Below are 25,381 nucleotides of genomic sequence, written 5' to 3'. Positions count from 1 at the left end.
AATAGCCAAGGGCTAATTTGAACAATGCGCCCACCTAATCACAGTGCTGGTCGATGTCCAACTCCAGCCAAATTTGGAAGAAGCTAACATCTGTAGCTGGTATGCAAATGTGACTGAGTCAATTATCTTACTCCATAAATAGTGGTCAGCCCAGGGCCCACTGAGCTCTCCTGCATGGCAGCGGGTTGCATGCCAGGATCTGCCCTTGAACAGAGATGCCTCTGAAGGTTACTCCTCGAGGTTGAGAGAATCGTGCCACAACAGATTCTCGGTAAGCAGTTAACAGCATGCTAAACTTTGAAATCTTAGCTAAGTGATATAAAGGATTGATTGTGTATATATAATTGTTTAGACATAAACTGTTGACCAAGTCTGGGACGAGGAGTGGATCCAGCCACACCTAGACTCCTCTCTGAGAAGGAGTTTAGAATGCAAGGGGGTCTATTCTGAACCCCGTTAACTCAACGGGAGGGTCTCCCTGACAGTTTTGTCTGACCCTGTCCCCTGTGCAGTAAGTATCAAATGAACCTTGCCATCAAATCTTGTTAAACCACTGTCGCATTTACTATCAAACTTCGTTATATCACCGTTTTATATCAATAAACATATTGCTACTTCTCTCTTATGACTGAAGTGCATCACTCCATCCACAACAACATTCAACGAAATTGCTTTTATTTGGGTCTTTTAAGGTTACATTTGTCCCCTTAAGATTCATCCTTTTTAATACCCACCCCATCCCTAGTTAGGACCATTAACTTATTTTAAATTAAATTTAAAACCCAAGTTTTAATTAACTGAAAATATTAAGGAGCCCAAGTCACATTTTTACATGAACAAAGGTGTTAGCTCATATGATATGGTAAAACTCCAGCTCTGGTCTCTACATTCTGCCTCTCTACAACCAACTCACCACCTTCAACTGGCAGATTATTCTTCCTAACTTCCCAGCCTAATCTGATACATGCTATTGTTATTCCATGTTAAACAGCTGTTCTACTCTTCCCCAATCACAGCTGCATTTCACTGGTGTACAAAGTGATTACAAAATGTTTGATGCATCACAGGGCTGCTGGGAAGTTCAAACAGAGTATCATTGCAAGGAGCCTGGGGCTGAAATGGTTTACTACAGTTATACACCATCTAGGAAACGTGCTTTTGCAAAAGAACAGCTTTTTGCTTCCTGTCTGCTGGTGGACAAACAGCATCTTATTATGCAGAAGAGGTGAATTACTAGATTTTCTGATTTGCAGGAACAGCCCCATAAAACTACGTAAACGCTTCAGATGGGTTTTCTACCTTCCCTCAAGTCCAAAGAACAGATTTTGGCTTTCTCTCACTCTGTTTTCCCTTCTATTTTCCACACCTCCGTTTCCTTGCCTGCTGCTCCAAACACTCCACCACCAAATGGCTATAGAATTAGTAGGAGCAAGAAGCGGTTGCTTGAAAGAGAAAATACATGGAATGGGAGAATCCATTTCAGTGCAGTAACGCATTTAGTTTTATTGGAGGCTCATAATGTGCATTTATGTCTCATCCATTTGAACAGAAAGTTACTGAACTTTAGAAAAGACAATTATACACAGACAATAGAAGAGAGGGTCAGGGATCACTTTTAAAAACTAGCACTTTTTTAGTTCCTGAAACTTGAATAAGGAAACTCACACGTAGACTGTCCAAATGCAGTCACAGCTTTGGGGAGACAGAGCCAGGGCCCAGTACTGTGCATTCAGCTTGCTTCAGCAAATGCCATGCTTCCTTTAAAAATGTCTTCCGGGTCCTCATAAAACATTGGTTTGGCAATAGAAAAGCTCTCCACTGAAGTTTCATTAGACCTTTCTATTAATGGAATAATAATTCTTTCTGCTGTTATTTAACCGAGCCGTCACTTTTAGGTTAGGATTTCTGTGAAAACCTAAAAGGGGCGCTATTTCCTGGTTTCCAAGGGAGGCCGATTCCTGCAGGCCATGCTGAGACCCCAGTCTTTTACTGCACCTCCAACATGCGCAGATTTGGTTAAGCTGTGCTCATTGCCACTTGCAGCATCCTTCATTACCTTCCCTACTCAGTCTGCTATCACCTGTTACACATGCAAATGAGCATATAAGACACAGAAACAAACAGTAAATATTTATATACTCTTCACTTAAATGCCACAAACTGTCCCTTCCCAGGTGGTATGCAACTTCCTATGGATTTGCATCCTCTGCCCCCATCTCCCGTTGCAATCTGTCTCTGTTCCCCCCCACTAACCCTTCTCCCAGAGCCAACACCCTCATGGCAGTGCTACTGCCATGTCCCCGCATGTCGTACCTGCTGCACCTGTGCTTGCTGTCCCACTGGCAGCTGCCAACCACGGCACAGCATGGCTCAGCTCGGCTCTGCCTGCCCCCTCTGGCCTTGACTCAGCCAGCTGCTTTAGGAAACTCGCAGAAACTTAATTATCTCTGGGACTTCTAACACTGTCAAAACTTGTTTTAAATCAGCCAATATTTTAAAAAATGCTCAAAGTATAAAAAGCCCAACTGCATAATCCTCATTTCTCCCAGAAAATGAGTTAAGAAAGCAGGAAAATAATTAGAATATTTCCATCTGAAGGCAAAAGAAAAAAGCCCCTCCAAAGGTTTTAGGACCCCCCCCCAAAAAACAAACCCCCCCCCCCCCCCAAGCAAACAAATTAAAATTTCTAAATAGCTTTGAAAATACAGTAGTAGGTATTAAAATAGCATTGCACACAAAACTGATAAATATGCATATTTCAGGGCTGGATCAGAGACTGATGTCCTGCTCATTGGAAATATTCCTTCACTAGCTAGAAACTTTGTTTTGTTACTATAGTTACTCTCACTATAAGTGGCCCTGACTAAGGCATGAGGTATTTGTTACATAAAACCTGGATGCAACTGCAGCCTTAAACTTCAGAAAGTACCAGCTCTGCACTCAGTCCCGCTTGCAAATTCTGTTCCAAGCCCAAACTCAAAATGCTTTCACACTGATTAGGGCATACTCTTGAGCAACAGTTTAATGCACTATTTAAGTGCTGAAAACATAATCAACATTGTTCACGATACACACTAGAACTGTGAAGGAATTTAGATGGACTGTGAGCTGACCAAGACGAGCAGTAACTTCCTCCCCAGACAATTATGCTGTTAGCAGTAGCTGTCATGTACAAGAGAAACTGGCAGTTGAGTTTAATAAAATTTGCTGAGAGGCTGTTGAATTTGATGGAAAAAAATGCTTGTAGCCAGTTAGAAGAGTACCAACTAGAAAAGACATATCCTGCAGCACTGTGACTTTTTGTTTTGTTACATTTTTATCAGGTTAGTTTGATAAAGTTTAACATCAGTAAGAAAAAAAAATATCCTCTCTTCCTTGGCCTTTAACGTATTCTGGTTTCACAGAATTTTTTTCTTGTTCTTCTTGGGGATATTTTCAGCCAAACTGCTACTATCCATAATCTTGGAAAAGTGGCTTATGAGATTCCCAGTGAAAACAGGGAGATGACAGGACCTCACTTTTTAAGGTAGTCATCTGATGCTGATACTCCAGTACTATATGCCAGTCCGATTCAGGCTCTCTGCGCTGTTCTCAGCTGTATTTTTTCCCCTACTTGGGTAGGGTAAAACAGTGTGGCTTTCCTTCTCTTCAGCTTGAAATCTAGACACTAAGCTTTTTCTTAAAAGGCCAACAGTCCAAGCAGAACCTGCTCACAAGCCACGATAAGCACTTACAAGTGCCAAGGTCAGAAAATACATCCATTTGTACACTTGTTTTCCTGCAGTAAGCATTGCTCAGGTTGGGGCCAAGCCAATGACTAGGGATTTTTCTACTACAACACTGATACAGGGCTATTTAGTTAACTTCTGAAATGGCAGATATAGCCATTTATACTACATAGCTTAAGCCTTAAGCAAGTTGAACAGTACAGAAGACTGGAAGGATATCTTTCTCTTTCCTTTCCCTTCCCTTCCTCTCTGGGTGCCGACACCCTGTACTATTCTTAGTGTGCAGAAATCAGTGGTGTTAATTTCGGAGTTCACACATCAGAGGAAGCATTTAGAATTTATTCATTCATTTGTGAGAACCTGTGTATGGCTTTGTCCTTAATGACAGAGCAAAATATTTTTTTTAGCTGTGACATTATTTGCAACCAGTCTTACAGCTTATTACAGCCTCATAAGTGCTGAAGAGCATATCTGCCCTATCCTGTAAGAAACATGATTTCCTTAAGGTGCTGTTGGGATACAGAATTGCTTCATCAGTTCTTCGCTGTAATAACAGTGCTCGCAGTGACACCTAAAACCATGATTTCTGTCTCTCTCACGTCTTGCAACTAATCCCAGACGAATGTCCTACTCTATGTAGGCAAATAATGAGTACCTGCTGGAATACGTAATTTGTAAGCGCTGCTTCTAGCTTTTCGTGGCACTGCAACTTTACACTGTACCATTGCTTATACTGTGTTAGACAAAAAATAAATTATTGTTCAGCTACAGTATTGCTTACATGCAGAATTCCCAGATTGAGTGTGCGTATTGCTATACCTTATAAAATGAGACACTGGCTCTGCCACGTGCAGGGGCCAATTAGATGAGATCAGAAGTGGATATTGCCATATCTAAAATATAGTTTTTGCATCAGAAGTTTGCAGAAGATCTAGGTGGAGAAATGATCAAAGCCTAAATTAATACCTGATGCACATCCGATGAAAAAAAACACATTGCAGGGATTAGGTATGTTCTGAGCTGGTTAAGGCATCTGAAGAAGTTATTTCATTCTTTTAAGACCAGTTTGACCTCCAGAACATCAAAAATCTGTACCGGAATTCTCTACATGCTTTCCAATGTTACTATCACAGCTAATGAACTGAATAAAATACCCCTGGCAGCAGCTTATTTAGATACCGTCCTTCATAATATCATCATAGGGCTTAAATAATAAACTAACATTGCCGAAGTTTAATAAGTGTTTGTTTCTACATCTGCCAAAAATTTAACTGAAAGGGTATGTCTCAAGTCAAGCTTGCTTTGCTCTCTTCCTTTCTATATACATCAGTCAATACATTTTAAAACAATGAAGGTTTGATTCAAGTGTGTTTTGTCTCTGCAAAAATTTTTAAAAAAACTGTAAGAAATGTAATGAGGCTTTGCTCAAAAGCAGTCTTACATATGTGGGACAAAATATGGCTACCAGAAGAAATACACACTGTCTGGGACAGCACTGAGAGACGAGAAATAACACCAAAGAACATAGTCTTTCAGATGCAAGTTTTCCTGGCCTGCAAAGCCACAGATAGTGCACCCTCCCTCCTCCCCCCCGACTTGGACATTATTACCCTGCAGGATCTCCCTTCCTCCTCCCCACAGATATTTTGCACGGGACTATGCCCCTGCTATGCAAACCCTTGACATTTGCAGGTGGCCGGGGAAGCAGCAGGCAATTGCTGGTTGCCACTGAGAAAGAAGCAACATAATCCCAGAATTGCTGGTAAAGCAGGCTTTAACCTCTATTATATTTGAAAATCATCTGGTGTGAAGGCTCCAAAGAGTGCACATATATAGATTTTTTTTTTTCTTTTTTAAAGTGGACTTGAAAAATAAAATCTTTTTCCAGTTGGCATTTCCAAACTGACAATGTGCAGGCTCTTGATTAAGATGTGACATAGTTTATACCCCTGGCAACAAAGGAGACTCCACACACTTCCATCTGCTTTAACACTAGAGCAATAAATGAGAAAATGTACCATCCAGTTTAGTTACAGAAGAATGTTTTTGATTTAAAGATAAATTAGTATATGCCTAGATGCAATTGTATAAGAAAAAGCGTTAATTAACACAAGCACTTCGGATGCAAAAAAACCCCCCTCCAAATAATAAATTCCAATAACACCATGCACAGCTCTGAACAAGTCTTTCTACAGAACAGCACTATAGCACCAGCTCAGAAAGGCAAGAGGAAGTCTCTGCGCTCTCCCTCTCAGGAGCCATTCCTTCTGGAGGTGTAGGAAGAACACAGATTAAAGCAATCCCAGGTAGATTAACACCCCCCCCCCCCCCCCCACCCCCCCCGGGCTGAGATCAGCACAGCTGGCTGGCAGTGGCATGAACTACCCCAAACGGAACACTGGCCCCATGCCACTTACCAGTGCCTTCCTGAGGTGCACATTACTGGTAGCTTTGTTTTAACCCAGTACGTGGAACATCTAATGCTTGGGGACTGCTCTGTGCATTAGCACATGCTTGGTTTGTGCAGGCCAGGAAAATCTCTGACCCTGTTGCTCTCAGAGTCTCTGTCTGCTACCTAGTGCTAGTTACCACCGATGCTTTGCCCACCTTGCTGGCAGTTGCTGCAGCTTGATACATTCAGGCTAGTCAAGGCCTGGCTGAAGACCTGCGGCACTGTTCAAGGCAGCCCATGGGGTCCAGAAGGCTCAAGAGTGCGAGCACAAACAGCTAGGCAGTTCGTCCACACAGATCCACGTCTCTATGGAGACTCTGTCAGCAGCAGCCCAAGGAGCTGGGCTGAAGCTGGCCCAGCCACGTCCCTGCGAGGAGCAGCCCAGGCAGGGTGGACATACCCTTTGCAACTGGTGCTCCCTTTAATGCACCACCTGTTTCTTGCTCCTGGTGAGGACGGTCTAGCAGCCAGCATCTATCGGTTCTGCATCCTTATTTGGCAGGGAGTGCCACCCCTCCTGATGGGGCCATAGCCGCTGGCACGTGCACCTGGGGGTGGGCAGATGCCATACATTCCTCAAGCGCCATTTTTGCAAGGCTGCATCATGGCAGCCTCTTCAAGCACTTCTGCTGCAATGGTCTGGGGAGGGCTAGAGAAGACTCTAATGATGATCTTCATACCTGTATTGTATCCCTTCATTTCATGTTGAGTTATGTCATTCCTACTTTGCTATATTGCACACTTAAACATTACTGAAATTTATTAAGCCAAGCGAAAGATTTTCTTCCTCCCCCCCTCCCAACACAGCAAATGCCTAATTTTTGAAGAATCAGACAAAATGACTGGTTGCTGAAACTCGTGGGGTGGGAGCCATGGCTTCCTCCTTCACTCAGCAGCACAGCTCCTTGCAGCAACCTTGCCCACTGGCCATGTCTCCTGTTCATTAGACAGACTCCAGTGGCATGCTATATTCTCAGCTGGGTTCAGAGCCCCACTATGCTACATACTCTACCAACAACAGAAAGACACTGACTTTGTCCTGAGAAAATACAAGAAAAACTACAGAATAACCTCAAGTCATCACAAGTGCTCAAGACGGTAGATGCAAATAGCCAGATTCCAGGAAAAAAAAAAAAAAAAAAAAAAAAGGCCAGGAGTCTTTTCACTATGAATTTCAGTGCAACTGCTTACTGGTATGATCTTCATATGAGGTGCTAGTTATCAGCATCCTGCCACTTTTCCAGCTGATAGAGACATATGGAGTAGAGGTCACTGCATTAATTTCCTAACCTGCTAGATCTCCAGCAGTTCACATTTGCAGCCACAGCCCTCAGAAACACAGTTCGACGTCATACATAGGTGTGAGTTGAATTTTCTGTTCGTATATGTAGGAAGAACTCTGCTACTGACTGCGACACTTGATTAGACCATTTAGCTCTCCATCTTCATGTTCACCCTTCCTCCTAAAATACAGTTTTATGACAAACTTACTGCTGCTATACACATAGCAGAAAGCTTCAAGCCAAGGTAAAAATGAATAAAGGAAAGAGTAAAACTATTCATATTATCTGTTTTGTGTTGTAAAAATGTTAGCATATTGAGAAATATGTCTGGACATTTTTAAAGACATGTTGGTAACACAGAACTTCTACATTACAGTCTCTCTCAATTATAACATCTCCATTCATCGTTCTCTGTCCTTTACTAACAGAGACTAATATATTAAGTAACATGAATACTGACTAATATCAAATATTATGACATACTTGGTTCTGCAGACATTAATGACAATGGCAACAGAAGTAGACTTAGCATCTAAGATGCAATTATTACCAGTGCTTCTCACAGAGTGAAGAGCAAGGCCTGTTTTCAGCAGGCAAAAACCACATTCGTGGCTGAAAAACTACTGTACTCAGTTCCCGTTCCCTGGTGAGTTCTTCAGAAAGTCTGAATATATTCCCCTCCCTCTTCTTTTTCAAGAAGAAAATAATAAAAATAAAAAAATTTTGTGCTCTTCTCATTATATAAATAAATACTCCTATGATTTTAGAGTAGAAGTTGCTCAAGTCTGAAATTTCCAGCTGGAGATGAAAAAAACCAACCCTTTCATTGAGTGATCAGAGCATTATACTCATCTGAGAGACAACATGGCTTGACCACACTGCAAACTTCTCAGAAAGTCGTTTACTGCACTGAAAACCAATTTGCTAACCATAACATCCACGCGCCTCTGTATTTCAGGACCTGTGTTTTCCAGCAATGACTATCAACAGAAATTCTCAATGAATGCTAATAATAAAGATGATATTCTTCATTCTGAAAAATAAATTCCCAATCAAAAAATAAGACTCTTCATCATCTGTAGCGTTCGCCACATATCAAGGTGCCGCGATTAGATCACTGGTCGGCCTGGACCAGGGAAAGAGACAGATAACACACACAGTGTGAGCACCAACTTCCCCCTTTTTTTGCGCAGTTAATTCCTTTTATACTAACAAGGGTAGGCGGGATTACAGATACATCATAAGGCTGCGACTAACCCTCTGTCTTTCTGTGACATCGCAAGATCTTCCGAACGCCGAACCCTACAATCATCCTTGCATTTGAGGCTTTTTAAAGGTCTCAGAAAATCCAGGAATGCTTCTCAAGAAAAAAAAAACAAAACACGAAAGTATCTTCCTCTACTCCTTTGGTGATGAGCTTCTGAGAGCCTCAGGAAACAATTTCAGATTATTGGATCTGTCTGTTTAACAGCAGACTTTCCACAGGCTTCACCTTCACTAGATGTGCCAAGATGAAAAATAGCCAAGCAGGGAATTTTGTTTCCTCCTTTATCCATATAACGGAAGAGCCTTGAAGGAGTTCAGTTCACAAAGGTTCCAACAACCATGTTTTCCAGCAAAACTGATGACTGAAGCTGCTAATAAATGGTAGCATCCTATGCAGCCCCCCTGTATATGTGTGTAGCCCCACAGCAGGAAGGGAAAGTTTAGAGCTGAGCTTCCCACACCACCACCACCTTTCCCCCTTGGTTCACTTCTTAATTTCCAGGCAACAAGCATGCCTCAGGTCCTCCTTCTGATCTCTATGACCGAGGTCTACCTTTGGAGTTCACAAAACTGCCTGGTGGAAACAGGGATCTCAATCACCAAGTCCCTTCTCACCTTGAATAACCCCTACACACATACTACAGCTAAACTCCAGCCTGGGGAGTACCTACCGGCAACTTGACTCTGCTGCCCAGATAATACACACATGTTATTTTTCAATATATTCTGGCATTCAGTGTAGACAATCAGGGCTCCTGAACACTTCCTTTGAATATAAAGCAGAACACACTGCAGCCGTTCAAAAGAAAATAGCACTTAGCAGGGAGAAAAGTGTGTGTTGGGGGGACTAACTTACTGATATGGCAAATACATACAATGCACTGAAGTGAGCCAGCAGGAACCAAAAAGCATGCATTTCTCCATCCGGGTGAGAAAGTACTGGCAAGAAGTTAATTGCATAAGATAAATGCAAGTAGAGGAATATAAAATTGACATTTTGCTGTTTCAAAAAGCAGCTGTGCTGAACAGTCAGAGTTTATTGCATTCAGGCCTGACCCATCAAAGAAACAAATTTTAAAGATCAACAGGTAACTTAGTTATTACTGCCTCAAGTGGTTTGCAGGTTTCCTTTTCCTCTGGCTTATCAGTATCACGAAACTTTAAATGCCATGTCAAAAACAAGCTAGCAGCCCCAACAAACACACAGCAGGAATCTACAGAAAACCCCACAAAATCCGAGCTTGACGTCTCAAACAGAAAGTTACTGACATTCCCTTATGGAACTTCCTGCTTTTACATAAATAAACTGCTCTGAAGTACAGAACCTGCGGGTGGTAACTATCTCATCTCAAATCAGCCATGCTATTCCTGCATTTTAGAATCTATTCTTAAATTTCTGAACTGAAGCCTATGCATTTGCAGAACTTGTTACCTCTCCAATGCCAAAACCAGCATCTAGAAGCACTGCTGCTCACTATAAAGGTCTTAAATGGAGGCAGCGGCCATTTACTCAGGTGGTAGAGAAAAAAGTTATTATGAAATAAAATTGATTTTTTCATCTGGAGAAAAGACTTGAACAATTGCTGCTAAGGTTGGAAAACAGCACAGCTGTTCCTTCTTTTCATACCATACTAAGAAAATAAGTCTGCAGTAGGTTTCCTCTCTAAGCTCTGTTTAACTCCTTTTATTCATAATCTGAACCTTGTGCTACCAGGGAACGGAATTCTCCCCAGGTACCACTGAATCCATCCATATAATTTTAAGACGAATTGATATGTACACTAACACAAATCCATTCCTGGTACAAACAGACATGAACCAGCTACAGGGATATTTCTTCCTGCTGCATTAAGATGGTAGATAGAAGGCTACCATGCTCATCTGGTGAATTTTTGTCTCAGATCAGACTGTCATCCTTAGAAAGAGGTGCATGTATCTGTTTGAACTTGCCAAAATGCAAATCTGATCTTGGATACCATAACTCAAGAATTCATTCTATTTCCTCATCATATAGGTAAAAAAAAAAAAAAAAAAAAAAAAAAAAAAACCTTAAAAGCGTGGAAATAAATCCAAACCAGAAAAAACCCCTTAGATTTCAATTTCTCAAATTTTTTTAGCTTTATGTATCTGTCTTATCATTAGTAAGAGTCAGGAGACTAGCTTAAAGCTTTCCCTTCATATTATTTGGCATACAAATACTCAATATCATTACTAGTGCTACAGAGTATAGTCCAGATTATTGCAATATATCACCAAGGGGTTTTTTAGGTTAATTTTGTAAAAAAACCCAAGAGATCATAGCATACCAACAAAAGCAAACACTCATGGTTACTATAGCAAAAAACCCACCTCAACCCTTCTAACTCCACATAATACACCTCTCTTTAAGTGAATCACAGAAGCCTAATTAATAGATGGTTTGTATTCTTGTAGCACAGTCCTGTCATATCACCATACTTTGTATGATTGTCTGGGGCATCAATACAGAGACAAAAACATTTGTGGGTCACTCTTACCAGCCAGGGTATGAACACACCACTACAAGAAGTCAACTTACAAAAGCTCCACCCTTAAGTTTTAAATATCCTATTTATAAAAGTTATCTAGCATGATCAAATGCTACGGTCAAAATACTAATTTATCCCTGCTTTAGATCTCAGATCTTGCACCCTTGAGGAATTAAAACAATATTCTGAGGACTTTAACAAGCTGTTTTATCACCATGTCTGCTCACAAGATGTACCAGGCCTCCTTGCCTCTTGCCTAATGATGAACTGGAATCATATGAACAGGCTAATCTGATTCTCTAAAGCCATAATTCTAAAGCTAAGTGAGGTCACCACCACTTTTGTGAGAAAAGTGGTAAAACCACTCTACAGCATATACAATCGTATTACCTGGGGGTTAGGTGGGAGGGATGCGAGGTACAATTATCTTAGCATAACTGTAATATAGACTAGGCATAACACAAAGGTTTGCAAACCATCGACTGAGAGACAACTGACTCTTTATTCCCCATGAAGATTACAGGCAAGAAGACAGTTCTATTTTATGGCTGTCAGCAATATTGCAGGACTCTACTAGTGCCCATAAAGATATTGCTCAAAGCCAGCATGAGTTGTTTATTTTCAACATACAAGAAATAGCCTGACAAGTAATAGAAAAAGAATTCAAACCTGAAATGCCAGTTTAATCACGCATTTTGAGATCCTGATTTTACATTGGGTTTTTTTTGTAGCAAGTGGAAGCACCTGGTAAATGACATTGCTTATATACCACAGAATAGCTCTCCCCACAGTAAGTCTGACCAGACTATGATAAATAAATCTTGCCAGATAACTTCACATGTCTGTAATGAAATTAATGTAGTAGTGATAAAGTCAAGGACATTTGCTATCACTAAACCACTTCCAATCTAGAAAAGGATTTCGTATTTTGAGGGCTGGCTGAAGCAAAAAAAACCCTTTCTGCTAAACCACCACCAAGACAACACACACAATTCCCCATGCAAAATTTACTTCCTTCTTTATTCACAGTCTCCAAGATACACATTTTATATTTCTTGGCCTTCTAAGCTTTTTTGCACTACATTTACAGTAATTACTTTTCTGATAGCAAATATCTGGGTAGAATAAAAGCATCTGCATTTGACAGCTACATTGCTCCAAAACACCAACCCACCTGCTTCTTTTTGAGTCTTTATGTGTAGAATAGCAGTGCTTTTCTGTTATTTCTCTTTAAAACTAGTTTTGAGACTCTGAAAGCAACAGAATAATGACTTATAGTTTAGGAAGAGAAGGAATATTAGCAGCATTTAAGAGAGTTATGACTCCTGTGCCACATACAGAACTGCTACAGGTACAAAGATGTGATCATTTAAAAAAAACATTCACCATCACATTGGGCAGCAATTAGAAGTTGTTGTATCTTATGCCAGAGGAATGTATGGTTCTAACTTAACAGGGAGCTGTCCAGGAGACAAAAAACTAGCTAGCAATCAACAGCATAGGTTTTCATAAGCAGTCTGTGAGCAATTATAAAGCAATAGAGTATCCATAAAATTGATATTCTATTTCCAACCTCAGGCTAGGTACAGACCTTAATTTTTTTCCAATGCTGAGAGCTAACCAATTAGAACTAAAAGATGACCAGAGACCAAAACAGTCTCTGGAATAGTGGATGAGTCAGGACAAAGTCAATTTTACACAAGCAAAACAGCAAAGAAGAAGTATTACCAGCTGAAGATAAAGGACCATGTCAGACGGGCTCTGTGGTGGGTTCTGCAGGCTGCCAGACCTATGGGACTTCTGCATAGAACACTGTGAGGTGTGAATACAGACTTTGAAAAGGGAAATGCTTTCTTTCTAAATACATAATGCATTATTTTAAGAAGATCACGTGGAGAGCAAGAGGAGGAGTGCTCAGTAATATTATTTCTTCCAGGTAAAAGATCTATCCCTGAGACAAGCCTGGGGAAGTAATCACAGCCAGTCCCAGGTACAACACTGCCCAAAAGGCTGACCTTTGGGTTGGAAAAAAATTGAAGGTATCCATCTTAAGAAAGGCTTATGATCAGTACCATTGACCTAGAGGGGAGATACCTGATGCTATCAGGAGTCTTCTCTCCCAAATGTGCTGCAGATAGTGCTTTGAAATATATACCAAAACCAACTGTTGCTACTGCATTCGTTAAGTTCTTTTAAAAGCATACCAACATTGACAAGATGTAAAACCACTAAGTTTTATCCCGGGCAGTCTGACTCCATAGGAGTCAGCGATTTTTCAGGTGATACCTCCCATGTAAAGGTCACTATTATTTCTATCTTTTCTAGTTATGGCAAGGCAGTGTATTTCTTCTGGTGCACTCCATCTTGCAATATGCCCAACATAGATAGCTCTCATTCTTCCTCTATCCAGTCTTAAGTCTGTCGTTGCTTGACAGTGCATCAAGTGCTCAAATTCAGTCATTCGCTGACTGTAGCATAATGCATTCATTACTATATGCTGCCTTTCAAGCAGAAGTGATCTTCCCAAGTTCATTTTTCTAAACAATTTGTGCTTTTGGATATCTAGCTGTTCAACATTCTTCTCCAACAGCTCGATCCGAAATAGTCCCGTTCATCTCTCTCTGTATTCAGTGTCTAGCTTTCGTATCCCTCCTCCCTATGCACCATACCAACCACTGAAATGCGAAGTAAATGTTTAAGTTTAAACACTCCAACAAGGGGCACTTGAGACACATTTGGGTCAGTATTATAGGGTTAATGTCAAAGGATGTTGTGTGTTAGCTGAGCAGTGCAGTATATTTTTTCCAACTGCTTCAGCCACTAACCAACTACATGACATCCTGAACGATTACTTCTTTAAAATATATAATGAAAGAATTTAATATGAAAATAAAAAAGCAGGAACAAACTCATCTTAATTACATACAGTCAGAGACCAACTAAACAGTACGAGATGTCTGTACCTTGGGCCAGCTAAGACCTTAATTTTTTATGTATTATACTTTCTTTTGTTTAGGATATACATCCAACTGTAATACTTAAGAGTTTTTGCCATGTACAGAGCCCTAAGGTCCCTTAATGCAGCATTCATCTTCTTTTTTTGATACATGCCATCAAACTACGCTTCCAATAAGAGTTGTCGTTAGGAGGGGAGTCCCCAGGCACCACATTACACAGCTGCCTGGTTCATATCAATGTGAATTGGGTAAAATAATCAACAACTTTTAAATACAGCTTTAAAATCATGCAGTTGAACTTGCCTATACTATTTACACAAAGTATCCTGTAGTCATTCCACGCAGTAGTAAAATTTACTACAATTTTTCTATAAGGCAATAACAACTGGAGATACACAAAAGCGTCAGGTCTTTCTCCCTTCAAAGAAGCTTTACAAAGCAGTAAAGCCCTCCTAGCATAAACTATACTTTAGACCTCTAGAAAGTCTGGAATAGTTTCAGATTTGGTACAAACTATAGATGTATTCTGTTACTCTTCTTGTTTTCCCCCCTCATTGGATTCCTGTTCTTTTTCTTCAGAAATCCTTTTTTAAAAAAAAAAAGTATATTTTTTTCTGTCTTGCAACTCTTGATACTTTTTCACCATTCCCTCACTCATGAGTTATTTGCTATCTGGTTTAGAGAAAGACCCACACTGAGACAGGCTACTGATAGCAGCAGACGCAAGAAGCCAGCCCCTACTCCTGCATCCCTTTGTACCTGTTAATGAGTCTCACTGCCAACTGTGTTACGTACCACAGTGCACGCAGGGAGCAAAGAGGGGTTATTCCAAAAGCACACGCTCTAGCAAGTCTGTGTCTAGGAGTAAGCACGAACCTGTAGCTTTCACTACCAATATTAATCGTTTCTATCAGAAACGATCTATTCTGCTACTCCTTACCAGGTCTTTCTGCACATGAAGATTGGTGCTGACAGAAGAATAGGAGATAATATTCTTTTCTGCTTTGGGGAAATCAGATTACCAGACAGCACAAAGGAACCTACCCAGCAGCCCTCCAAGCTACTTTGCACACCACGTTTTCTTTGTTTTGTCCTCCCCTGAAACATAAATTCTCTGCAAGTGCTGGAGGAAAGATCCAGGACTTGATGGGCCAGTTGGTTGATCTGAGATGGCAAATGCTCTGTTCCTCACATAAACAACGAGTTTCTTTTTCTTCTTCCTCTTCCACCTCTGTCTTCTCCATCTTCGAGTGTTTGCAGTCCTCAATGACTATCTGACCTTTGACTGTAAAACATGATTTTTTTTACTATGCTTATTATTTTCAAACCACAGAACACAATGTAGCAGCCACTGGAGTATCTCCTGTCTCAATCATCCCATGTTCACACTCTGAAGAGATGTTGGCATCATTTTAAGAGCTTTTCCATTACTAATTTTCACTTCGTTCTCAAAGATGTGCACTGATGGTCTTAGCTCCTTACATACACAAAGTAACTAACCTCAAAAACACAGACAGCAGAGCTATTTTGAATGGCAACATGCAACTTACAATGAAAAGCATTATATGCTGATATAGCATCATAGTTATAAAAGATCCTGAAGCATTCAAGCTCACATTTGGATAGCCTCAATCTCACTTGTGACCTCCCTTTGCTTTGGTTTAGACAATGTCCCACTCAGCTGCTGGACTACACCTGTGGAGGCTGCTCCCTCTCTCCAGTGAGAAAGCGGGCTGCCTAAAGACAATGCTGCATGGGTTTAAACCTTCAGTTAAATACAGGCAGTTCTGAATGGAAGTTGGTCTTCCAGCAATGCAATAGGATTTTCTGCACTTTGGCTGAGAAACTCAGCTAGTTTACAATCACCAGAAAGTGTTACAGTAGCTTTAATTTTTGCACAGAACAGACAAATTCATTGTTTTGAAAGGTCATGACAGTAAATCGCAAGGAATTCAATTTATCACCCTTGGATGGATGGAGGACTGAGTCAAACATAGAACAGTGGAAACCTCTGGCTCCAAGAAGTCTGTGCTGGTTCAAACCTGCTCTTAGGCAGCCAAATCATCCTTTCAGCTATACTTTATTACAACTGATTTTTTTCCCCAGCTGTGCTATTGCAGCAAATTGTGTCATACATAAGCATCAAAAGTGTGGTGAATACATGAAGAATTTGTTTGTCTTTAACCAGGAAGTTTACCAAATATAAAATTATTTGTGATACAGGCAGACATCATCATAGCTGTCTCACACATTTCTCCACATGTTAAGTGACTTATGAAAAAAGTACAAGAAGATATATGGGAGAAAACACCATCAGCACAATACAGAAAGACAAATCTGGAAAAGCAAACAAGCACAAGGATTAGTTTTAAAAACAGAAAGACCATGAAGATGGAAAATCAAAAGAGTACCCTGAGCCTCACATGTTTTGGCTTCACAGTACACCCAGGAGGAGAGTGACGCACCAGTAGCACACCTGATTTAACAGGCTCCTTGTGTATGACTGAGAACAGAGGTAGTGAGCAGATCATTCCTGACTGGATGTATCACATCATGCAATAACTCTTACCTAAAGCTTTCTGGGTATTCAGCAACAGCCATGTTGATAACATCCAGTGCATGCTGATAGTGCTTCTGAGCTGAAAAAAGGAGGGCCAGTAGATGAAGTGAATTCAAGTCATCTTTGCACAGCTGCAGTGCTTCTTGAAGATGTTCTATAGCATCAGAAATCTGGAACGACATGGGGTAGAAATAAAAAGAGAACACATTTCTCCTTCAGTCCTACATTATATCCCAAAGGTAAGAACAAATACAGTCATTAGAAATTCTGAAACAATTCTACTTAGGCACCTATGAGAAAGACTTTTACTATCTGAAAAGTTTGCCAAAATTAACAGACTGCACTGCTTGAAAAAAACAACCACATTCTAGAGAAAGGAGTCTGCGGCATTACAAAATCACTGCTTATAAACAGGAGCAACTGACCTGATCCAATCAACCCACTCTTAACTTTGGCATGGTGCTTCTATGCTGTAAACAAATTCACTAGAGGCCCAATTCTCAAGTCCATCTTCTAGGATAAGTGGCTGGCTCTTCACCTGGGGGAGAGCATTACACATCTCTGCTGCACTTTGCCTCTTGTGATGGCTGTGCAAGGCCTTTCATGATTTAGATCAAGAACATAAAAATTAAGTTTGAATGCTCAAGAGTAAAACAGTCAAGATTCAAAATGCTGTCAGAAAAGGAAGTATCTTTGCAAGCAGCAATGTAAAGAGCAGTCCTGACACTCACAGCAGTAGCATGTCATTAGAATTAAGTCTCACTTGGCAGAAAACTTAACACCTATAAATGAATGCAAGTGTATCACATGCTCTTTTTGATCCAATACCCTATTTTAGGCTCTCTGTTCAAAAGGGAACTTTTTAGTAGATTTTCTTTCCTTTGGCTTCCAGTTAAGTTTTATATGGAGGATTTTCTTTAAGATTTTCTAGTGTCTGAAATTACTGTTACTTAAATTATTTCAGATTAGTGTTTGGTTCTGGAAGCCTGCAGAAAACAAAACAGAGAAACGTATAAATTTCTTTTCCTCATATATACCTTCCCTCTCCTTCCCTTAAGGGATGGAGAACACAGTTCCTTCTTTCCTACTATGAGAACTTCCCACCTAGCAAAGCTCTGCAAACATTCTCCTGCCTTGGCATACCACCAGTGTCAAATTCCCAGCACCTCCACAGATCACTCAGCAAAACAGGTAGTGTATTACTAAGGAAAGCAATAATTACACTGCCTGCAGTTACAACAGAGGTTGCTGATGGTCTAGATCCCAGGTATACTTCTGGGACCGTGGTACATATTCTGTTCATGGGACAACTTCACCCTAATGTCCAAATGACACTTCACTCTCACTGTGCATACGTAAGCCAAAGGACTTAACTACTCTATTACTGGTGACTCCATGCAAGTCTGGAGATCAGTGCCACTGCTCCACAGACACAACACCAAATTGGCATCTGGCCCACAGCTTCAAAATTGCTGAATGTCCTGGCTTCAATTCAGGTTGGGATATATGACTGAGTGCTCAGCTTTAATGAATTACTGCTTGTCAGTGGAGCTACTTTAACCACATGTGTTGTTATAGCCTACTGCAAAGGCAAACACATTGGCTTAAATCACCAATGTTCCTTCAGCACCTTACTAGGACACATTTTCTTACGATGTAAAAACACTAGCAATGACAAGACAACTTCAAACCAGGACAACAGGCATGAGTCTGTGGTGGGCCCAGATCTGCCTGTCCACAAAGTTCTTCAGTAGGTATACCAGAGGTATATAAATTTGACTTGCTAAAACAAAGGGCTCAGTATTGGGGTGAGTTCTGTTTAATATCTTTACCAATGATCTGGATGAGGGGATCAAGTGCACCCTCAGCAAGTTCGCAGATGACACCAAGTTGGGAGGCAGCGTCGATCCACTTGAGGGTAGGAAGGCTCTACAGAGAGATCTGGACAGGCTGGAGGTTCAACAAGGCCAAATGCCGGGTCCTGCGCTTCGGTCACAACAACCCCATGCAGCATTACAGGTTTGGGGAAGAGTGGCTGGAAAGCTGCCTGGCAGAAAAAGACCTGGGGATGCTGGTTGACAGCCGGCTGAATATGAGCCAGCAGTGTGCCCGGGTGGCCAAGAAGGCCAACGGCATCCTGGCCTGCATCAGAAATAGTGTGGCCAGCAGGAGCAGGGAGGTGGTTGTTCCCCTGTACTCGGCACTGGTGAGGCCGCACCTCAAGTACTGTGTTCAGTTTTGGGCCCCTCACTACAGGAAAGACACTGAGGTGCTGGAGCGTGTCCAGAGAAGGGCAACCAAGTTGGTGAGGGGCCTGGAGCACAAGTCTTATGAGGAGCAGCTGAGGGAGCTGGGGCTGTTTACTCTGGAGAAAAGGAGGCTGAGGGGAGACCTTATTGCTCTCTACAACTACCTGAAGGGGGGTTGTAGTGAGGTGGGTGCTGGTCTCTTCTGTCAGGTGGCTGGAGACAGGACAAGAGGAAATGGCCTCAAGTTGAGGCAAGGGAGATTTAGGTTGGATATTAGGAAAAACTTCTTTACTGAAAGGGTTGTCAGACATTGGAATAGGCTGCCCAGGGAAGTGGTTGAGTCACCATCCCTGGAGGTATTCAAAAAGCGCGTAGACAAGGCACTTCAGGACATGGTTTAGTGGGCATGGCTGATGGTTGGACTTGATGATCTTGAAGGTCTTTTCCAACCTAAATGATTCTATGATTCTATGAAAGCAGCTTCAAGACTCTTCTTGCACTTGGGACCAAAAACACCTCTTATTTTTTTCTATTCCTCTGTCTCAGACCTGTAGAAGGAGTCATAAAGAAATTCCAAGTTTTGGGAAAAATAAGTTAATTAGAAGAAAAAGAAAAGCTGTAAACCAAACAACTGGAGGGGGCTTTGAGCAGGGATTGAACCGGGTGATCTCCAGAGGACCCCTCCAAAGTCTACTATTCTATGACTCTATTCAAAGACTTGGGAAGGTAATACTAATTTGCTAGTATGAATCAGACAAAGAGTAATACTTGCAACTAGTGTCCTTACTGGGGGACTTCAAAATTGTAGGATACTTGACCTTACTTGCACGTGAACATGCAAACTAAGCCACTGAGACTTTGCTTTACCCATGCAAATGTCTGATGATCACACAACTGCAAGTTCACACCCCTAACACATGCCAGCTATCAAAGCAGCTCTCTTGACTCTGTTGCAACGTACACAAAATAAAGCAGCACAGAAGTCAGTTGTGGTCACTCCTGCAAACCTGTGCCTGCTGAACAGGCAGTCACATACTGTTGAAATAGACATAATCTAAAATAATTTTTGCCTGTTCTGTAGCATAGGGCTTGCAATGGTTACATCTCATTTCAGTGTTTCCTTCTAGCACCATCAGCATCACAGGCAATGGCTGTTTTTGGAAGTTAATCATGCTTCCCTGACACCCGATGGTTTAACTTGAGCCCCAAAAGATTCCTTAGTGCTGTAACACCATTAGTAGCCTGCAAAGTACTACTGCATAATTACAGTGGACAAAACACAGATAAGAAAAAATAACCTTTAATAATAGGAGGAGACTCTATTCCTTTATGGGAAGCATTATACAAAACAACAACTTGCAACAGACCAGATGCAATGAAATAAAAACTAAATTTCTAGAACAATAAAAGCAAGATATTTGTCAGGAGTGAACACAAACTTCTTTTGAAAAGCAGAGATCTTCAATCTATTGACAGATGCCACAGCTTATTTATTTAAGTAGCTATATAATATGAGAAAGATGGAAGCTGGCAGCCCAGATGGCACCCTGAAACTTCAGGGCTGTATCACAAGTAGGCTGCCAGTTTAAATTCCCTACAAGTGCTGCACTTTAAAGTAATCTTATTTCAGCTGGACTGCAAGTCCAAGTGGGGCCTGCAATTAGAAGAGGCTAACCTTCTCTGATTCATCTTTCTGTTAAAGAATATACCACACATGTTCTGCATGGCACACAGGTATATTCAGATCACACTGACTGGGAAGCAAAGATACTGCAGTAAGCCAGAAACAGCATTTTGCAGCACTACCAAAATAATGCCTCACTATGGATTATTTAGGCTGCCTCTTATATAACAGAATTTATTTCAATAATGCTATATGCTTCCTTAAAAACAATGCTGGGATGTTACAACTGTACGTATAAAAAAGAAAACAGTGCGAGTGTTAAAAATAATTCCCAACAGTAGAATGCACTTTCATATTTAGAATGGTAAATGAAACAGGATCTCATAAAAGGAGTTTTCAGGCCTTATAATTTCACATCAGTTGTGAGTTACAGTTATTTAACCATTAAAACTATCCTCTCCATTTCTTTTTATAGCATAGGGATTATAGAAAGGAGAAAACTTTATTGACTGGCAAGAGCTTCCATTGAAAACAGACTTGCTACAGTCCACCAGAACTTCAGGAAAGCAGATGCAGACATATCTGTGAGTTAAGTTATTACTTAATTCTTACTACAAGCTGGTTTTGATCACCAGAAAAATCTAGTCCAGGACCTAGACAGAAAAGCAGCATGTTGCTGTTCAACAGAGGAGGCACACACAGACCAGAACTACCCACATCCAGCAGTTGCTGAAAGAAGCACCTCTCAATACGTAGTAAAACAGAGTTCCCCTCCTGAGGCAAAGAAAAGACAGCAGTCTCACCTTCTTAAACCAGAATAAAAACTGTGGAGAAAACAGCTGAAATATTTTCTCTGGTGTCTTAACTGATATCTATCTTATTTTTACACCCAGACACTCTGGAAGGTGGTAGGTGTTTTTCGGATATTGCCACTTGAAACTTCAGGTCTGTTGGCAGCCCCCAGATGAAACTGGTAAGTGAGACCTTTAATTCTCAGCTGCTGGCCCCTGGCTGTCTTTCCCTTCCTATTTTCATGCAAAGAAAGGTCAAATCAAATCAAGTATTAAAATGGTACGAAACCCCCATATGTGTTTATATATATCCGACACCGATTTACATGGCATTCAAGGTCCAAAACACCACCACCCCCCAAACCAAGAAGGGAACTAGCACTTAAAATTAACAAAAGCACTGACTCTCTAGTCATTTCCATAGAAACTAGCCTGCTAAAAACTAAGGCAAGGCATTAAAATCAGTGAGCTTTAAAATGTTCATTTTACCTTGTTTTTGCTGATCCAAATGCTGTTACCACAGAAACAGGAGAGGCAGCCAAACCAACCGCTGGGATTTGGGAATTACAAGTCTCATTTGTCGATCAGCTTGGCCAGCTGCCAGACAGGCGCTGCAGATGGAGATAACCACCATGGCAAATACTGACCTTGGGCTTGTGACACTTCAACTTTGGGGGAAAACCAGATTGAGACCCTCCTTACAGAAGAGGGTATTCTACTCTGTATTTTGCTGAAAAATCCACCCCAAAATGCTGTGGGGCTGACCTAGACCCTCCAGGAGTCACTGGATCCTCCCCATGACTCCAGTGGTCTTTAAGACACAGAGCCACATACAGACACAAGCACGAAGCACATCACCATCATCATCACCATCTTTCAAGTTGGCTGCTGGTAGTTTTCAACTGCCAACTCTGTGAAAATCTTTTATAACAATTCCTCTTTTGTCACATCCTCATCATGTGTCAGAAGGAAGCTTATGCTTTTCCATTTCCCCTTTCCCTTGCCCAGTGCTAACAGAGACAAGTGCTATTGGAAATATTTTACAGAGTCTTCCAAGAAAATGAATTGCTCCAACTGTGCTTGGCACTCTACTGGTCAGCTGCTTCTCTTGCTTTGTTCCATGAAAATGCTCTCTTATCTATGCAAGTTGATAGCTAGATTTTTCAGTGTTGGGTAAGGTAATCTCATTTATTGACCTTGACTATAGAAACACAAAGGCCTATTTGTTGAGAATAACATTCAGGTATTATATTATAACCTACTGTGTAAGAATGGCCTGATTTGTTGGTACTGTAGCATCGCCTGATGAAAGCCCTAACTGTGATGTTCAATAGTTAATGCAATCTGTCAAAAAAAGGTATCATTTATCTTTCAGTTAATCAGGACAAGAATATATTACTTTAAATAATTATGTTTATCATTAAGTAAACTGGCAAAAGAAGAGTAGGATATTTTACAGCAGTCTAAAAATAAAGATGTCTCAGGTATCTCCTCTCTCTCCAAGCATGCATTAAAGACTTATTCTCACTAGACGGAGAAGAGCAGGAGCAGCATTGCAGAGGTCAGGCTGACACTATGTAACACATTTAGATCACACATCTATGGTAGCAGGGGTGCCTGGCAGAACATCAAGGATGAAAATACACAGGTGAGGTAGACAAAAGAGAAAGTGAACATGAGGACAAGAGACTGAATGGAAAGAACAGGAAGGAAGGGAAATGATGAGACATATGAAATGACAGTGTAAGGACAGGCTACAACTGGAAAAAAAGAAAGGGTAATGAGTTAAAAATGCAGTGGACCAATAACAGTGAGAACAACAAAGAACCAATGACCACAAAAATCTTGACTTTATTTTTAAGGCTAGCAGGTGAAAAGGTGTAATGTTTTTACTCATGGCAAGAAGCAGAAGAGGCAGCACATCAGACAACCTCCCTAAGAGGCAAAAGCTATGACAGAAAGAAGGGTAGCTGGATTTTTTTTAATGAAAGACCCTGAGTAAACTGCCTCATAAAGCAGCCAGTAGGCAGATGAGAAAGTTAAATAAGCCATTTTAATTATCATTTCTTATTGCAGGCTTCCTTACAACACACTGCTCTCATTATGAAAGGGTTACAAAGTGACATTATCAAGAGTGTGGTCTCTTGGAACAATTAGTTTAACCTCCTGAACACACAGCTCCCCTAATTAGCTCAGGAAAGTACAAAGTATCTGTTTGACTCTGTAGTGTAGGCTAAGGAGAGAAAACTGCAGCAGGCAGAAAGCCTGTCAAAGAAGGAAACTGTGACAATGAAATTTCAAACCTAGCTAGTGAAGCATTTAAAAAATAGGGGCTGCTCCAGTAAAGTCTTTGGCTTTTAAACAGAAGGGACAGAAAAATAAAGCACAGCCCAGATGTTTTTTTCTGAAAGGCAGTGCAGTGTACTTTCTGATCAGCTTAATTTTTATGAGTTAACACCTGCAGCAGCATTCAAATGCCAACTAATCCCACTCACTGCAGAGCTCCAGCACCCATCAAAGCCTAACGCTGAATGTGCCCAAGTATGGAATAAACAAATCCCCAGCACAGAGAGCATGTGATCTGGTGTGATACAGAACCAGACAGTAACGAGACAGCCTTTGGAGGGGTCTACAGCAGGACACAGCATGATACGCAGGGAACAGGAATAAACACACCTTGCTCACCCCACACGGACAAAGTTGCTCCAAGTGGGAACAGCACTGCTCAGGAGTTAGAGCTGAATGCATGCCCTAGGCAAGGTTGTTCCATGTGCTATAGAATTACTATTTAAAAAATAATAATATAAAACATCTTACACAAACATATTCTGATGGATTGTTATCAATTACAATGTAGGAAGGACAGGACCTTGTTTAGCAAGTCTGGGTCTTGTTCAGTTGGACTGTCCTTCTCCCACTCGCTCATGACTCAGTGGTTGCCAATTATTGCACATACCTGTCTGACAAGAGCCAGCTGCAGTGACAGGTAGAGGATGATTTGGTGATCTTCTGGGGCCAAGTCACGTGCTCTTTAAGGATAACCACACAATACAAAAAGAAAAGTGACTGTTAGATTGTACTTTGCAGAACTCCTTCGCTGTGAGTTGCACACAAGCACAGAACAAAACCCAGTCCTCTCCTACAGAAAACTAGTAACTAGTCCAGTAACGGGAGTACACCAAAACTAGACAAGAAGCAGATCACTGCTGGCCTGGCTAAGCCAGGCTCACAGGAAACAAGTATGAGAAACCCAACTGCCAGGATGTTATACAACTTACATGCTCCTTCATTAAATGTCACTTAGTGTTTTGGAACTTGGGTAACGAATATGGAGAAAATAGTTCTTAACTCATGACAAACCCATTAAAGCATTATTTTAAGTAATTTAGGTGAGGGAGATAGTTGTCCAACTTGTTCCTATATTGCTGCATTTTGAACAATAGGAGAGGGTTAGGTTAGCACTGAAAAAGTAATTGTTTTGCTGTAATTGTGATTTTGAGCATGTAGAGAGCTACAGATCAGGAGACTGTGACGTAAGCTGGTGCTCAAACACACAAAACATCCTCCACCCTGCAGCTTCTAGGCTAATCGTTGACAGTAGGCTCCTAATTTGGAAAGGGAAGACATTGAGGGAGGAATGAGGATTTGGTGGCAAGAGCTGAACCTGGACCAAAACCAAGGCCCTCACTCCTCAGGCTTGGACCTCTTAAATATTACCTTCTAGTCCACAGCAGGCAACAGCGTGCACTGCAGTGATCCCTTGGCTAGTGAAGACTGCAGTGTCTCCAGAACCAGATGTGGAGGCCCTTCACACAGGCTTGTGCAAGGCAGGGAACAGGGATGGACAACGAGGGCACAACTGTCCTCTCAGACTATGCTAAGCATTAAACTGCAGTCTGAGCTTGCTAGCCTGTGGAGAAGCCATTAACCAAGGCAACGTGAAGATAGTGTTTTGGGGACCTAA

General features: G+C 41.2%; 1 protein-coding gene across 6 annotated transcripts in view; it reads right to left on the bottom strand.

Annotated features, from left to right (window-relative positions):
* TTC7A (tetratricopeptide repeat domain 7A) overlaps window positions 1-25,381 on the bottom strand; it is a 181,237-nt gene that overhangs the window by 77,722 nt on the left and 78,134 nt on the right. For all 6 annotated transcript variants that reach the window (XM_010576506.1, XM_010576507.1, XM_010576509.1 and 3 more), the window contains 2 exons: window positions 24,374-24,446; window positions 16,763-16,923 (listed from right to left, as the gene is read on the bottom strand). In XM_010576506.1, the coding sequence (XP_010574808.1) occupies window positions 16,763-16,923; window positions 24,374-24,446 (234 nt within the window). The remainder of the gene's footprint in view (window positions 1-16,762; window positions 16,924-24,373; window positions 24,447-25,381) is intronic.

Source organism: Haliaeetus leucocephalus, unplaced genomic scaffold (genome assembly GCF_000737465.1).
Source record: "Haliaeetus leucocephalus isolate CR32 unplaced genomic scaffold, Haliaeetus_leucocephalus-4.0 Scaffold526, whole genome shotgun sequence".
Classification (NCBI taxonomy): Eukaryota; Metazoa; Chordata; class Aves; order Accipitriformes; family Accipitridae; genus Haliaeetus; species Haliaeetus leucocephalus.
The sequence above is the reverse complement of the archived record's forward strand: the minus strand, read 5'-3'. Positions and strand labels throughout refer to the sequence as shown.